This window comes from Rana temporaria, chromosome 10 (genome assembly GCF_905171775.1).
Source record: "Rana temporaria chromosome 10, aRanTem1.1, whole genome shotgun sequence".
NCBI classification, from domain to species: Eukaryota; Metazoa; Chordata; class Amphibia; order Anura; family Ranidae; genus Rana; species Rana temporaria.
In genome coordinates, this window is record NC_053498.1 from 109,423,561 (window position 1) to 109,441,059 (window position 17,499).

The following is a 17,499-nucleotide window of genomic DNA, read 5'->3' on the forward strand; positions in this document are numbered from 1 at the left end:
TGTAATTCCACGCTGGCCGCTAGATGGCGTTTACGACGATTTCTCATTTGTCTATGCAAATGAGCCTGATACGCCGATTCCCGAACGATTTTGCGCCGCCTCGTCGTCGTTTACGTTGTTTCCGTAAGCGTAAGGTTACCCCTGCTATATGAGGGGTAACCTTACGTCAGTCCGCCGTATGCCATGTTAAGTATGGCGTCGGGTCAGCGTCGTCTTTTTCCGTCGTTTTACTAAGTTGTTCGCGAATAGGACTTTACGTCAATGACGCTCACGTCGGCTTCATTGACGTTTTCCGTCGTAAGCTGGAGAATGCGCACTGGGCTATTTATTATGGGCAGCGCATGCGCAGTTTGATCGGCGCGGGGGAACGCTTAATTTAAATACAAGCCGCCCCCTTTGAATTAGGCGGCCATACGCCGGGCCATTTACACTACGCCGCCGCAAATTATGGAGCAAGTGCTTGGAGAACACGGCACTTGCTCCAGTAAGTTGTGGCGGCGTAGTGTAAATGGCTTACACTACGCTACGCCGGAATCTACGAGAATCTGGCCCTATCAGTTTTCCTGCAGGTTTTTCTCTTCAGGTTTACCAAAACCATGTAGTGCAAGGGCCTGCCTGATTCCATACGAATTGAAACTCTTAAGGTTCGACCTCATATTAGATGGTTTTGGTAAACCTGAAGAGAAAAACCTGCAGGAAAACTGATAGTGTGTATGGGGCTTTAGATGGAGGACCTGTGGATTTTCAGCCTCTGCTGTGAACTAGACCTAACATATCAGTACCCTACAATACAACATACCATTACTTGCCAATACACTTCACATGGTTTGAAGACCCCAGGAATGTGTTCATAACTAATAAGCTCATGCCAAGTTTCTCTGATATACTTGTTCAATCAGCATTGTCCACCAGGTGCTGTGAAATAAAATTGTCCAATTTGTGGAAACATTCAATACTGAAGCAGCGAGTTTACCTTATTGACCTAATATTGTTTTCAGTAATAAAAAGGAAAAATCTATGAGCTACAGAGAAATCTGCATGCAGATTAGAGGCCTTTGTATCCAAATTGCTGTAATTCCAGTGCAACCCTGTCAATTCCTTTTATCTACAGTCCACCTTGTTGGTTGGACATTTAAATCTCTTCCAAAGGCTCCAATGTCGGCCCCTGCCAGGTTCTCCTGCGCCTTCGTAAGTAGCGAATGGCAGAGACAGCGCCAATGTTTGCAACTAGAGCTAGAAAACAGAAACATTAAAGGAGGGATGTAAAACTATTACATGTTGAGTCATATAACACATTGTAAAAAGAAAGTATATGTTTTCAGTTGTTACATGTTAGATTGAGTGATCTAAACTACATATATATTTTTCATTTATTTGAGGTTTAGAAGTACAGTAGATATCAAATCTTTTACTCAACCAACAAACCTGATTTAAAACCTTTATTTAAAGCATGAGCTGTTAAATGTCTTCCAGTGGATCCTTAACATCAACCTGCAATGACCTTCAAACGTCATCCTTTGCAAACAACACCTCAGAACTAATTAAATTGGTAAATTTATTTGTGTCATGTTTATGTTGTATGTTGAAATTTGTGATAATAAAGAAAAAAAGTAATTACAAAAAAAATAAAAAATGGTAAATGTAATGCTTAATTGAACTTAGGTTAACTTTTTACATTACTTAGAAAAATCCCACTCAACCCTATTCAGTCTATGTGGTTTAAACCTCTGTTAGGTATATGTGCTGTCTGCATACCATTGGGGGAATTGCCTGGGACTTTGTGTCCTTCAGGGCGCAACAAGGGGTGAGAAGAAATCTTTCAAAGTAAGGGAAATTCCTCGCTTAGACAGTTGTCACATTAACAGGTATCCCCGTTGGAAGATTTCACATCACCTATTGTTCTGGTGACAACAAAATTTGGATTTCCCATCATTTTCTGCCTCGGTGACACCCAGTACAAATAGAGTAGTGAATCCCCAGAAAGCTGGCAAAGACATACATTTTAAAGGGGAAATAAAAAAAAATCAAAAATGAACCCTTACGGTTACAATCAAATTGTAGGTTTTACATTTACAGTTCTCTTGGGACTCGTGTTTGGAGGAAGAAAAATTCTGACTATGACCCTTAGGCCCTGTACACACGACCGAACATGTCTGCTGAAAATGGTCAGCAGACATGTTCGGTCGTGTGTATGGCCGACCGGACAGGTTTCCAGCGGACATTTGTCCAGCCGACCGTTTTGCAGCGGACAAATGTTTCTTAGCATGCTAAGAAACATGTCCGCTGGAAACCTGTCCTTCGGACATGTTCGGTCGTCTGTACAGACTCACCGGACATGTCCGATCGGCCGCCATCCCTCGCATGCGTTGAATCACCGCAGATGGTGTACGTGTGGATTTCTGTCTGATGGTGTGTACAACCATCAGACAGAAATCCGGGCAGATGACTGTCCGCTGAAAACGGTCCGGCGGACCGTTTTCAGCGGACTGTTCGGTCGTCTGTACGAGGCCTAAGAACACCACCCCTACAGTCAAGCATGGAGGTGAAAACATTATGCATTTGGGCTGTTTCTCTGCTAAAGGTACAGACAAACTCTGCCGCATTAAGGGGCCAATGGATGGGGCCATGTATTGTCCCCAGGGCCCCGGATGGCATCCCCCGTTTTTTTTTACATATTTGTTTTTTTTTGCCAGCACCCACTTGCGGCGGCAGCACCCCCCCCCCCCCCCGGCTCTCTGCTCCAGGGGGCCGATGCCTGAAGCTGTGTAAGGGGCCCCAAAAGTCCTGATGGTGGCCCTGCCCCTTGGCACCATGTTATATGTCAGAACCTCTCCAAAAATACAGAATGCTCCACATAGTGTAAAATCCTTTTAAAGATGTATTAAAATATAAAATATTGCACTTACTGCATCCGCTGGTTAAATGCGCCTTAAGTTTGGTGTGTTGGCTGGTCCACAAACAAACAAACAAACCTGTCCTTTTAGGACATGTGTGGGATTGGTGACGGCAGAGAGAAGAATTTGTCTGGGTTTAAGCCAGGAGTGCAAACAACACCTTGTGAAGAGGGGTCCACAGGAGCTGGTAAGCGAGTTTTTCAGCTGTTGCTGGAGGCACTGATGTATAAGATCACTAAAAGTTTGTGGATCGTGAAGATTGGTGCCAGGAGTTTTTAAGATATATCATCACAACGCCTGTGGACTGTTTTGTTACTTTTATTCTGAATTGATTTATTATAATTTGTTTGATTAGCGCAATTCTATATATTTTTATGAATTATTTATAACATCATGAATTGTGTTTGAAATGCAGATAATATAAGTACCTGAAATCTGTCTTTGTCTTAATATCTTATCATCCCTTACACACTATGACTCAGAATAAGAAAATACAGGACAGCGGTGTGAATTGGGCTCTACTGTACTGCACAGTGCTGAAAATAAAGCAGTAGAATCTTGATAACAGGAAGGAAAAGCGCAGAGATGATGTCATCAGTGTGCTGCTGCTCCTTTATTGTCGAATTAGCAAGCTTGGAGCAGGGAAGTAACTGAGAAAGTAGAAATTGTGTTAGGCCCCGTACACACGACCGAGTTTCTCGGCAGAATTCAGCCAGAAACTCGATCGGAGCTGTATTCTGCTGAGAAACCCGGCCGTGTGTACACTTTCGGCCGAGGAAACCGACGAGGATCTCATCGGGCCAAATAGAGAACATGTTCTCTATTTCCTCGTTAGTCAATGGGGAAACTTGGCTCGCCGAGATCCTCGGCGGCTTCACAAGGAACTCGACGAGCAAAACGATGTGTTTTGCTCGTCGAGTTTCTCGGCCGTGTACGGGGCCTTACACATGTTTCCTACAGTCACATCAGTACTGTTACAATATTTTATTTCTTTTTTTTTATAGGAGGAATATTGAACCATGTATATGATAGACTCCATAGACCATAATTTTTACCTGAAATTCTATTTTAAAAATAAAGTTGCAATAGTTGTATAAAGTATAGAAAAGCAACCTTCATAAATTAGTGTTTGCGTCCACTGTGATAAAGCAGTGGGTTGTGAACCATATGTTGGCTACTTGGGTTATTGCTGACAGCAGCCTTTCAGCGGCATTAGTACCTGTTTATCCAGCCACCTACTGCTTTATTGCCTTCTCACAAGAATGAAGCCAGGCAATTTGCCCTAATATATATCACTTCACAATAATTAACTTAATGTTACCAAGTTACTTTTTCATCGTTTGTGTGGCTTATTATTCGCCACCATTATATATGTATATGCAGCTGGTAAAGGTTCCTCTTGATGAGGAATCAATATAAATGAAATTAACAAATGTACTCTGAACACACCTGTTTTCCATCCATCTGAAGACTGCAAGTCTGAAGATTTTACAGCCCAAGATGCAAGAGCTAGAAGCATCAAGCATGCGTCCCTCCGGCTGGGGGATAAATATGGAACAAGAGAGCCTGCAAACAGACATGTGTGTAAGTAAAGCCTGACAGCATTAACAAAGCTGATTTTACTATAGAAGTGTTAATGTGTTAATATGATCATAGGATTAATTAGCAGTTACATCATTGCTCGTACCCGTTGTTGGTTCATTTGTCTCTTCAGACGTCCCATGGTTCAAATGAGGAATGAACGTCCCCCCTCTGCCATGATAAGCATGTCTTGCTGCATATTCTTGTAGTCTTTCAGGAACAATAGACTGGAAAAGGCTGGTGGCCCTTGGGGCAGGCGGTATACTGATTAAGATGCCTTCCCTGTCCTGATGCTGAGGTCCATCAGCAAAAAAAAACTCACAGGCTTCAGGCCAAGTGGCAACAACTGTAGGTGATGAAGGTTCATCTACATTAACATTTGATTCTTTTGGTTTATGGTCTTTCGTTTTTTTTTGTATGTTCATCCTCTTCCACAAAGAAATATTCATACATATCTGGTGTGTACACGACTGCTTCTTGTATTGCTTCTTGACTTGCCATATTTGTTCCAGTCTCAACAATTCCAGATTCTGAAACATCATCAAAGAAAAAGTCATACATTTCAGGAAGGGTAAGGGCTGTATTTCTATATGATGGTGACTGGCGTTGTGTTGTTGATAGGCTCCTACTTAACACAGTATGCCCACTTATTGTAGCAGGTACCAGGCTGCACACAGGATTGGTACCCTCAGCTCTGGGAAGTCTATACTGGTCAAAACCCAACTCATGTGAACTCATAATGACTTTGGTGTCTGGCTCTTGTATCTTTGACTGAGTTCTGGATAAATCCAAATTTTCAATCAGGGGAACTGGAATATTTTGCTGCACGGCTGAGGAATCTCCATGGGCTTTGGTTGTAAAGAGTGGGATGCAGTCCTGGGTATCATATTGTGTCACATTGGCTTTGATAAGGTTTTTAGTAGAAACATGGTTGTCCATACTATAAAGAGTTGAATTTGTGTTTTTAAAGCCATAACTTTCATTTTTAGAAGTCGGTTGGTCATAATTTTCATTGCTTGGTTGTAAAGTGGTAAGACTTGGCAAATAACACCTTTGAGGATCCTCTGTTGTATATGTTATACCCGGGATGTGTCCATTCGGTAGAAACTCTGATAAGGAAGGGTTGTTTACCATGATACAACTTTGATTATCTTTTGAAATATCAAGCAAATCTTTTGAAAAAAGTAACTGAGCACTGGTTCTAGATGGATTATTAGTAGCTACAGAAAGTCTTTCGTTGGGGTGCCCCCTTTCTGACTCTCCATTAGAAATTACAGAGGGAATTATTCTTTCTGTGCTTTGAGCTTGGATATCCTCCCTGTCCCTTTCATTATGGTGTTTCAACCTTGTGCTGTGAGACCTCATACATTCTACAAGACTTTCATTAACTGCCCTGTCTTGTGATTTTTCTATGGTTAAATAATTGTCCTTGGGTTTTGGACATGGAATGTCTGTTCTATGTTCTGTTTCCACCTTCTTGGACAACAGAGTCTCTTTCTGACACAGAAATCTAGCGACTGATCCAAACTCCTCCTCATCCTCACTACCAGACAACACATCATCACTTGAACCTATCCATTTGTAGAGTGAATGTCTTGGTGGAGACAAGGCTACTGGCATGGTCTGGGGTTCCCTGTGGTCTCCCACTGGTGGACATAAGCTGACACGGATAAACTTTGGCTTGCTAGTTGCTGTTGAGCATATTGTTTCTTCGTGTTCTGTTTCACTCAGTAAAAGTTCCTCCTCTGTGGCCAAAGACACTTGCATTAAGCCACATTCCTCAGCCGTGGAGTAAAATTCCTCCCAGTCACGGTCACTGATTTGAATACTATATTCAAAGTTATCCATAGCTGCAAATAGAAAAAACATATATTATGAGTGCTAAGTGATAATAGTAGGTCAAACTGTATATACATTCAGTTCTTGGTAGATACTGAAGTTATAATGTGGCCATATGTGTAGCGATCTATCAATTAGAAACAATTTTTATAAAATATAATCATTTAATCATTCTGAATTACTATTCGCTTTCTGACACATGCAGATATTTGATTAGAAGTGATTGACAAAATTCCACCATTGGCTTGGCAGAGTTAAATTGATTGGACCAGATTCACAAAGAGATACGACGGTGTATCTCCTGATACGCCGTCGTATCTCTGACTTACACTGGTCGTATCTATGCGCCTGATTCATAGAATCAGTTACGCATAGATATGGCTAAGATCCAACAGGTGTAACTGTGTTACACCGTCGGATCTTATTTGTAATTTAAAAATGGCGCGGGGGGCGTTCCCGCTGATTTACGCTGAATAATATGTAAATCAGCGAGATACGCCAATTCACGAACGTACGCGGACCCGAAGCAGTGTTGTTACGACGTTTCCGTAGTGGCTTTCCCGGCGTATACTTACCCCTGCTTCTATGAGGCGCAGCCAATGTTAAGTATAGCCGTCGTTACCGCGTCGATTTTGAATTTTTTGACGTCGTTTGTGTAAGCGTCGAAACCACTGACATCCTAGTGACGTCAGTGGGAGCAATGCACGTCGGGAAAATTCACGGACTGCGCATGCTCATTTAAATCGGCGCGGGGACGCGCCTGATTTAAATAGTACACTCCCCCTAGCCGCGGAATTTGAATTCCGCCAGGGGATTTGCGATACGCCGCTGCAAGTTTGGAGGTAAGTGGTTTGTGAATTACCCACTTGCCTCTCAAACTTGCGGCAGCGTATCTTAAATCAGATAGATCACATGGATCTAAAGATCTATACTGATCTGATCTGGATTTTTTTTTTATTTGATCAGTTTAATTGTGAATGGACACCTGACCAGCAGCGAAATCAATGGCGGGGTTGCAAAAAGTGGTAACATGCAAAAAGAGCCTCCGACCGACCCTGGATGCAGCCAGAGTCCATTCAGGGTCGGTGTTTCTGTGGAGTTCTGGCTGCAGCTAATTGGCCAGTTTTTATACAGCATTGCAGAGTGTTCCTGCGTCCAGAGGCTGCTACTAAACGCAGCAGATTATCCGTACCCATACACCTGTCTGAATGTAGCCTCGAGGACAATCTGATTTGCAATAGATGTGCATCTAATTTTGATGAATGGCCCTCAATGTATCTACCCACACCCATTTCTAGAAATATGTTCTGGTTTTGTGCTTTTGGAATGTAAGATGTCAACAAGGTCTTCACAAACACCCTGCTCTGCACAGACACCTGCATGAAGAAACGTTTTTTCCATGTGTGGTTTACACATAAATTAGGTCATGTCTCAGAGATTATCTTATCAGGTCCAGGCCAGGGTTTGGGTCACCTAGAGGTCTTTACCAAAATCCCAAGTGAACGCAACATGACTGCCTGTCAAATACATTTCTGAAGAAAAATAAATGTATAGTACGAAAAATGTGGCAGGGCACATATGCAAATTACCAGGACCTAATGTACTAATATGCTTATACACAGCAAGGGTTAATATGAGCCTGTCTATCTCTCAGGTCCTTCATGACCTTGGAGAAGTCAGTGTACTTTCAGTCACAGCAGGCACAGTCAGTTCCAGACACTTGAGGTTTGCTGAGGGGGAACAAATCCTTCATGGCCAGTATCTGGTTGTTCCGTCGCAGGGGATTATTTTCCCTTTGACGTGTTTTTATTCTTAAACTCTGTTTTACAAGTTTATCCTCATATATTATTAAAGTCTGAGGTAATGTGTCTCACATCCTGCATGAATGCACCGTTATATGCTCAGCTATAATCTGTGTTGTAAGTGTTCTTTTACACCAGAATAAATACACAAACACACACAGACAGCGTTATAGACAAATATTCTTCAGCGTACAATTTAGAAAGTATACTTAATAGCTATCAGAAGCAGCTGAGTGATAACAGAACTCCAAAAATAGTCCCTACACTAAAAACTGGTTAAAAAATACTACTCAAGTATGAATTCTTAGGCCCCGTACACACGTCCGAGAAACTCGACGAGCAAAACACATCGTTTTGCTTGTCGAGTTCCTTGTGAAGCCGCCGAGGATCTCGGCGAACCAAGTTTCCCCATTGACTAACGAGTAAATAGAGAACATGTTCTCTATTTGGCTCGGCGAGTTCCTCGTCGGTTTCCTCGGCCAAAAGTGTACACACGACCGGTTTCCTCGGCAGAATACGGCTCCCATCGAGTTTCTGGCTGAATTCTGCCGAGAAACTCGGTCGTGTGTACAGGGCCTCAAAGTGGAATTAAAGGCATTTTTTCTTTCATTTTGGATGGAGTAAGAAAAAGCTATAATCCCTGTCAGTTTTTTTGGTCAGCTGTGTCCCATTGAGGAGATTTCTCTTCACTTCCTGCCCCATAGCTAAAACAGGAAGTGAAAGGAGTTCCCTTCAAAGAGAGATAATCCCCAGTTGTCACCAGAATTAGTGTCCCCATTGCAGGTTGTCCCCTCTATTCCTATTCTGGGAATTTCTTTTCACCTTCGATCCCAGTCCCAATCCCAGGACAAATACAGAGGGTGGACCTAGCCAATGAGGACACAGACTGCAATTAAGAACCTGACAGGTGTTCTAATCCCTCTCCACTCAATGCAAAGGTAAAATTTAAATTGGATGTAAACCCCTTCCTATATCCAGTGAAGACACAGCAGCAAGACTGATAACAGGAAAAAAAAACATGGGAATCAATCAATCACCCCGGACTTGAGGACTCTCCATCGGCTATCCGAAAAGGATCGGGTTACATTCAAGACCCTCTACCTCAACCACAAATGCACACAAAGAAAGGCGCCTCAATATTTATGCGAGAAAATAAAACACTACACCCCTAATCGGGCCCTCCGATCAACTCATCAAAATCTCCTCCACATCACCATCCCAAGTCCCGCTACAAATCTAAAGGAGAACGAAGATTCGCAGTCCAAGGACCACGGCTATGGAACGCTCTACCAACGAACATCCGCATGGAAGAAAACCAATTTCCAGCTTTCAGCGCTGACGCATTTTGAATGACAATTGCGCGGTCATGCAACACTGTACCCAAATTATATTTTAATAATTTTTTCCCCACAAATAGAGCTTTCTTTTGGTGGTATTTGATCATCTCTGCGATTTTTATTTTTTGCGCTATAAACAAGAAAAGACAGACAATTTTGAAAAAAAACACAATATTTTTTACTTTTTGGTATAATAATATCCCATTTAAAAAAAAAAAAAAATAATTTCCCTCGGTTTAGGCCGATACGTATTCTTCTACATATTTTTGTTTAAAAAAAATCGCAATAAGCGTATATTGATTGGTTTGCCCAAAAGTTATAGTGCCTACAAAATAGGGGATAGATTTATGATTTTTTTTTTTTTTTTTTTTACTAGTAATGGCGGCGATCTGCTTTTTTTTTTTTGTCAGGCCTGCGATATTGCGGCAGACATATCGGACACTTTTGACACAATTTTGGGACCATTCACATTTTTACAGCGATTAGTGCTATAAAAACGCACTAATTACTGTGTAAATGTGACTGGCAGGGAAGGGGTTAACACTAGGGGGTGAGGAAGGGGTTAAATGTATTCCCTGGGTGTGTTCTAACTGTGTGTGGAGGGGGACTGACTGGGGGAGGTGACCGATGCTGTGTCCCTATGTACAAAAGACACAGCATCGGTCTCCTCTCTCTCTGTGTTTACACAGTGCTTCCCCGCTGTGCGCCCCTATCGGCGCGCACGGGGAATGTAAACAACAGGATGTCCAGGGACGTCCACCCGGCACTTGAGAGCCGCGCTGTGGACGTCTTTCGTCTACAGCGCGGATCTCAAGTGGTTAAATGGTGGGGTTTATTTACTAGAGATGGAGGGCCATATTCTGAGTATAGTTACGATGAAGTATCTCAGGATACTCCGTTGTATCTCTCTTTTTTGGCCAGTGTATCTATGCGAGTGATTCTTAGAATCATTTTTGCATAGATACGCTTAAGATCCGACATGTGTAAGTCACTTACACTGTCGGATCTTAAATGTAATTACCCAGCCGGCCGCTAGGTGGCGTTTACGTTCAGGTCTCATTTGTTTATGCAAATGAGCCTGATACGCCGATTCCCGAACGAATTCGCGTCGCGTAACCGTCGCTAACGGAAGCGTAAGGTTACCCCTGCTATATGAGGGGTAACCTTACGCCAGTCCCACGTACGCCATGTTAAGTATGGCGTCGGGTCCGCGTCGTCTTTTCCCGTCGGGTACGTCGTTTCCCTAAGTCGTTCTTGAATACGACTTTACGTCAATGACGCACACGTCGGCGTCATTGGCGTTTTCCGCCGAGAACTGGAGCATGCGCACTGGGCTATTTTAAGCCCGGCGCATGCGCAGTTCGTTCGAATCGTGGGCGCGCTTAATTTAAATACAAGCCGCCCCCTTGGAGTTACGCGGGGATACGCCGGGCCAATTACACTACGCCGCCCCAAACTACGGAGCAAGTGTTTGGGGAATACAGCACTTGCTCCTGTAGGTTGGGGCGGCGGAGTGTAAATGGCTTACGCGACGCCCGCCCGAAATCTACGGGAATATGGCCCGGAGAGTGTAAAATCAGGCTCACTTCTGCATAGAAATCAATCAGCTTCTGACCTCAGCTTGTTCAATTAAGCTTTGGCAATAAAATCTGGAAGCTGATTGGTTTCTATGCAGAAGTGAGCCTGATTTTACACGCTCCAAATCTAGTCAATAAACTTGCGGCGGCGTAACGTAAATGAGATACGTTACGCCCACGGAGTTTTACGCCCATCTACGAGAATCTGGGCCTGTGTGTTCAGTATCACTTTAACATTAATAAGTCTCTTCTTATTGCTCCTCCAAATCTCTACATTTCTTTCTTTTTTTCTTTTTTTCTGTTGCTGCTGTGCTCTGGCTTCCTGTTAGAGGGTGGCTATGTTTATTCTCCACGGTCCCAATGTATGTAGGAATGTAGCCACCCTCTCTTGCTCACTCCCGAGATCTGAGATGGACTAGGACTATGGGGTATGTAGTGTGCATAGAACAGTGCACATCACCAAAACAAATGTATACTGCCCATTTCAAACAAACAGAAGTGAGGGGGGAAAAGAGAGGTTCTGGAGCTCATTGGGAGACATTACCAAGTAGGTAGAAAAACACAGTAAGAAATAATTTCATGAAAAATTGATTACAGGGCCATTAAACAGTGGATGTGGAAGGATTATTTTTGGAGAAAAAGGATATGGTGTAGTGTCACTTTAACCACTTGCCGACCAGCCGTCGCGACGGCGGCAGGTCAGCTTTTCTGCGCAAATCGCCCGTAGCTGTATGGCGGCTCGCGCAGGTGCAGTTGTGGCACGGCCACCCGCATTACAGAGGCAGAATGGGGGAACTGCCTTTGTAAACAAGTCAATTTCCTATTCTGACAGATGACACGACTGTTTTCAGTGATCGGAAACAGTGATTTCTGTCTTGTCCCTGGCAGCCCATCCCCCCTACAGTTAGAACACACCTAGGGAACACATTTAACCCCTTGATCACCTCCTAGAGTTAACTCCTTCCCTGCCACTGACATCTATACAGTAATCAGTGGCTATTTTTAGCTCTGATTGCTGTATAAATGTCAATGGTCCCAAAAAAGTGTCAAAAGTCTCCAATCTGTCTGCCGCAATGTCGCAGTCTTGCTAAGAATTGCAGATCACCGCCATTACTAGTGAGGTAAGTGAAGGAGGACTGCACTAAGGTAAAGGAAGCTATTTAGGAAAAAAAATTGTACCTTTACAACCCCTTTAAGGGCATGGTTCACCTTTACCAAAAAACTGCCCATGCAGATAAGGGGCATCTGCAGAAAAACCAAACTGTGCATCTTTCACCAGTGTTAAATAATGCCCTTGCTATAGGCCATTTACGTACTTCATAAGGCTTGATCAAAAAAATCTCAGGATGTTGCTCAGGACGTTGCTAAGAGAGGCCTAGCTGTTACTATTCACTTCCACCATCAGCTCGGTCTCTGTACAGTGATCTCGGTTTTAGCATAGAAACATCAGCGACCCAGTGATCAATATATGCGGCATGTGGGTGGTAAAACCTACCCTTTTGCCGATGAACATATTTCAACTGTGGGTATAGGATTGTGTACAGTATTTGTAAATGTTTTTTGCCTAGTGTCTTTTTTCAACCTGACTATGTAAACAGGGCCGCCATCAGGAATTTTGGGGCCCCTTACACAGCTTCAGGCATGTGGGGGGGGGGGGGGGGTGCTGCCGCCTGAAATTGAGAAGCGTGGGGGGCTGACGTAAATTGCCATCCGGGGGCCCTGGGGACCTCTGGGCTCTTTAATAAAAATAAAATTAAATATAAAAAAATAAATCAACATTTATAAAAAATACATACAAAAAGGGAGGTTGCCATCCGGGGCCCTGGGGACCTCTAGGCCTTTTAATAATAATAAAAAAAAATATAAACAAAAATTAAAATAAACATTTATTAAAAAAAAAAAAAGGGGGGGGGGGGTTGCCACATGGGGCCCTGGGGACCTCTGAGCCCTTTAATAAAAGTATATATATATATATGTATATAAAAAAAATTATATATATATATATATATATATAAAAAATAATAAAAAAAAGGGGGGGGGATTGCCGTGTGGGGCCCTGGGGGCCTCCGGGCCCCTTACAGGTGTACTGCCTGTACCCCCCTGATGGCGGCCCTGTATGTAAATAACTATATGTAACAGGTTAACGACATAATGCAAGTTGATATTCACAGCAGCCAATTGGAAGATAGCAGAAGAGTGTGACACCTAATTGGAAATTCTTGATTGCTCAATGCACATTGAGAAAGATCAGGGCAATGCTGAGCAGAAGCGACACAGATTATGAGACAGATTTACCACAGGATTGCAGCTTAGTTAATAAAATATGCCATACCTCGCTACTCCAAAGTAGCACTACAGCAATATAAAACCTGCCCCAAGCCCGAGTGAAAATCCATCTCATCTCCAGGGGTAAATCCATCCCAGACCTTTGCAAAACCATCTCAGATTGCAATTGCAGATGCAGGGGTCAATGTGATGCCCAGGCATTGATTTTGGAGCTTCTCTCGATGGACTCCTGACTTAGATAGGTCCCATTAAAACATGTAGAAGGACATAAGTCCCTTCTGAAGGAACTTTCTGCGGCACCTTACCTCACAATCGTCTCCTCATAGTACGTTGGCCTCCTCGAGTGTCTCTAGTTTCCCCCGGGGTGCTACGTGCTGTGGGACACACAGGTACCTGTCATGCCCGTTGTGTCCATTAAGGTGCTGAAAATAGGGCCTAGCGTGTGCAAGTAAAGCACGGGACCAAAACACTCTGTGAATGCAAGCCTATAAATAGCGACCACAGATAGCAACCCCTGAAGTCACTAATAGGCTGTGGTGACGCTACTGACAAGGGCTAGCCAGTCGCTTAAAGGTCCAGTCAATATTTTTGTAACCCCCTCTCCCTATTAGATCGTAAGCTCTTATGAGCAGGGCCCTCCTAACCCTCTTGTACTGTAACTATACTGTCTCCCTTTATATTGTAAAGCTCTTCTGCGCTATATAACTTCTGTTATAGTAAAAATGACTTTTACTCTTTCTGTGTACTAAATATTTTGTATATACTTACCTCCACTGTGCAGCTCATTTTGCACAGAATGGCCCCGAACCTGGTCTTCTGGGGTCCCTCGTCGGCTGCCTCAGCCGCAAGGACTCAACACCTTCATGTGAGCGAGCTGGTGTTAAGTTCTTGCGGGCGCACTCCCGTGATACAGCCAGCGGCCATAGCTGCCGACTGTATCACTCGGCCTGCCCCCGGCGCGCCGTGTCTGTAGAATGCATAAGGTGAAAAAACTTTTACCTTTACAACCCCTTCACCACTTGAGATCCGCGCTATAGACGAAAGACGTCCACAGCGCAGCTCTCAAGTGCCGGGTGGACGTCTTTGGACGTCCTGTTGTTTACATTCCTGTGCGCGTCACTGGGGGCGCTCAGCGGGGAAACACTGTGCCCGGCGCATCGCTGGGAAGCCGATGCGTGTGCCTGGCGGCCGCTATTTCCGCCAGGTACCCGCGATCGGCGGTGACAGCAGGGACGTGGAGCTCTGTGTGTAAACACAGAGCTCCACGTCCTGTCAGGGAGAGACATAGAAACACAGCATCGGTCACCTCCCCCAGTCAGTCCCCCCCCACAGTTAGAACACACCCAGGATACACATTTAACCCCTTCCTCACCCCCTAGTGTTAACCCCTTCACTGGCAGTCACATTTATACAGTAATTTGTGCATTTTTATAGCACTGATCGCTGTATAAATGTGAATGGTCCCAAAATTGTGTCAAAAGTGTCCAATACGTCCGCCGCAATATCGCAGGCCTGACAAAAAAAATCGCAGATCGCCCCCATTACTAGTAAAAAAATAAAAAATAAAAAAAATCATAAATCTATCCCCTATTTTGTAGGCGCTATAACTTTTGCGCAAACCAATCAATATACGCTTATTGCGATTTTTTTTTAACAAAAATATGTAGAAGAATACGAATAGGCCTAAACCGAGGGAATTTTTTTTATTTTTAATTGGGATATTATTATAACAAAAAGTAAAAAATATTGTGTTTTTTTTCAAAATTTTCTGTCTTTTTTTGTTTAATGGCAAAAAAAAAAAAAATCGCAGAGATGATCAAATACCACCAAAAGAAAGCTCTATTTGTTGGAAAAAAATGATAAAAATATAATTTGGGTACAGTGTTGTATGACCGCGCAATTTTCATTCAAAATGCGTCAGCGCTGAAAGCTGAAAATTGGTCTGGGCACGAAGGGGGTTTAAGTGCCCAGTAATGAAGTGGTTAAATCCTCCACATTGTGTAAAAAAGGCTGTGTAAGTCAGTCTTCTCTGTTCCTCCCCTTCTTCCACAGTCCCAATCCATCTCCTGATAAGACGGAGCCTTTGGAGTCACTCTGCACATTGCTCAGTTCTGGTGTGTATTGCTAGAAGTTTTTTTTCTTGGGAGGGTGCATGTGATCAGCACAGGGCCAATCAGCACTGTCCCGACTCCTCTTTCAAGCTTTAACCAGTGCTCAGGTTGACACTGATAGATGGCACAAGACTGCTATATAGTGCTGATGAGAAAAGGTATTTACCATTAACTAAAATAATAGCATTTTCATGCAGGGCCGCCATCAGGGGGGTACAGGCATTACACCTGTAAGGGGCCCGATGGTCCCCAGGGGCCCGGACGCCCCCCTTATTTTATTTTTTTTAAATAAAGAAAAAATAGGAGAGAGAAGAGAAGACTTGACTTGCCTTTGTTTTGTTCTTCGGGCAACAACCCCCCCCCCCCCCCCACTTATCACCTTTCACAAATTCCCTGTTCTCTTGGACTTTGCAGTTACATTTTTAACAAAATGATGTTACATTGTAACATTGTTATTGGTATTTTCTCTGCCATAGCAAATTCTACAAATAAAACGTATGGAGCACTGCTGCCATCTGCTGGTGCAAATAATGAATAGCAATATTTTAAGCTCATGATTTCTGAAGGCTGCCATTGACATCTTTTGTTATGAAAATTATGGGCTGCTCTCAATGGTCTTAATCTATTCAGTCATTCTGTTCTTATTTTGGATATGTGATAGACTTGTTTGTATGCAAAGAGATGGGGTAAAGGAGGGATCGGGGGTCTTTTAGACCCCCGATCCCTCCATAAAGAGTACCTGTCACCACCTATTACTGTCACAAGGGATGTTTACATTCCTTGTGACAGCAATAAAAGTGATCAATTTTTTTTTTTTAAACACAATTTAATATTATAAGAATAAATAAAAGAACTAATAAAAAAATACCAATTTAAATTGCCCTCGTCCTCGCGAGCTCACGCAACAAATAAAACACATACGGAAGTCACGCCCGCATATGTAAACGGTGTTCAAATCACACATATGAGGTATTGCCACGATCGTCAGAGCGAGAGCAATAATTTTAGCACTAGACCTCCTCTGTAACTCTAACCTGGTAACCGTAAAAAAAGTTTAAAGCGTCGCCTATGGAGATTTTTAGGTACCGTAGTTTGTCGGCATTCCACGAGGATGTGCAATTATAAAGCATAACATGTTTGGTATCTATTTACTCGGCGTAACATCATCTTTCACATTATTCAATGAAAATTGGGCTAACTTTTCTTTTTAATTTTTTTAAAATTCATGAAATTAAATTTTTCCCAAAAAGTTGCATTTAAAACACTGCTGCACAAATACTGTGTGACATAAAATATTGCAACAATTGCCATTTTATTCTCTATATTCTCTGCTAAAAAATATATATAATGTTTGGGGGTTCTAAGTAATTTTCTAGGAAATAATACGGATTTTAACTTATAAACAACAAATGTCAGAAATAGGCTTAGTCATGAAAGGGATATATATTAAGATTAGAAAGTTTTGTTCAATACATGTAGCGCCCTGCTCCCAATGACTGGGGCGCTATTCTAAATTTAGAGGGTGTCTAAGCCAATAGTGGGCTCAGACTTTGTTGAATTCTATTGAAATTAGCCTCTGTTCTGGCTATGGTTGTGCTTGATAGGATTTCCCCCTGTTGCCTGTAGGTGGCGTTATCACCTCAGGCCCATGTTGGAACACAAGCGAGCCATGGTGTGTTAAGTGACCCTTCTCGGCAGCAGCCAGGGGGGGGGGGGAGTAGTGCCCCGCTGTGCATGCCGGGATGGGAAACTTAAGGGGCAGGTGCTGTTTTTCTGGGTCCTTTGCCTCGTGGCCCTCCTGACACGAGGAACGTGTGTGTTCTTGACCTAGGGACCACGTTGGCCCGTGATCGCATTTCCATGAAGTAGGCCCAGTTATGCTGGCTGGGGCCTACGATGCAAAGGGGATCCCAACCTGTCCATCCAAGTGGGGGAAGCTGCTTAACCACTTAAAGCGGGGGTTCACCCTTAGAGGGCACTTTTCCCCTTAGATTCCTGCTCGTTTTGTCTAGGGGAATCGGCTATTTATTTTAAAATATGTGCAGTACTTACCCGTTTACGAGATGCATCCT

General features: G+C 43.2%; 1 protein-coding gene across 2 annotated transcripts; it reads right to left on the reverse strand.

The window, feature by feature from the left end:
* Positions 1-863: 863 nt before the first annotated feature.
* On the reverse strand, positions 864-13,794 carry PERM1 (PPARGC1 and ESRR induced regulator, muscle 1). Of its 2 annotated transcripts, XM_040325966.1 has the most exons (4): positions 13,622-13,794; positions 4,582-6,325; positions 4,344-4,460; positions 864-1,233 (listed from the first exon to the last, which is right to left on the reverse strand). In XM_040325966.1, exon 2 carries the CDS (start codon positions 6,321-6,323, stop codon positions 4,869-4,871), a length of 1,455 nt encoding a protein of 484 aa, XP_040181900.1. In that variant the 5' UTR covers positions 6,324-6,325; positions 13,622-13,794; the 3' UTR covers positions 864-1,233; positions 4,344-4,460; positions 4,582-4,868. The 2 variants fall into 2 exon arrangements, with proteins under 2 accessions (XP_040181900.1, XP_040181901.1); XM_040325967.1 differs by lacking the exon at positions 4,344-4,460.
* Between the last annotated feature and the right edge of the window lie 3,705 nt (positions 13,795-17,499).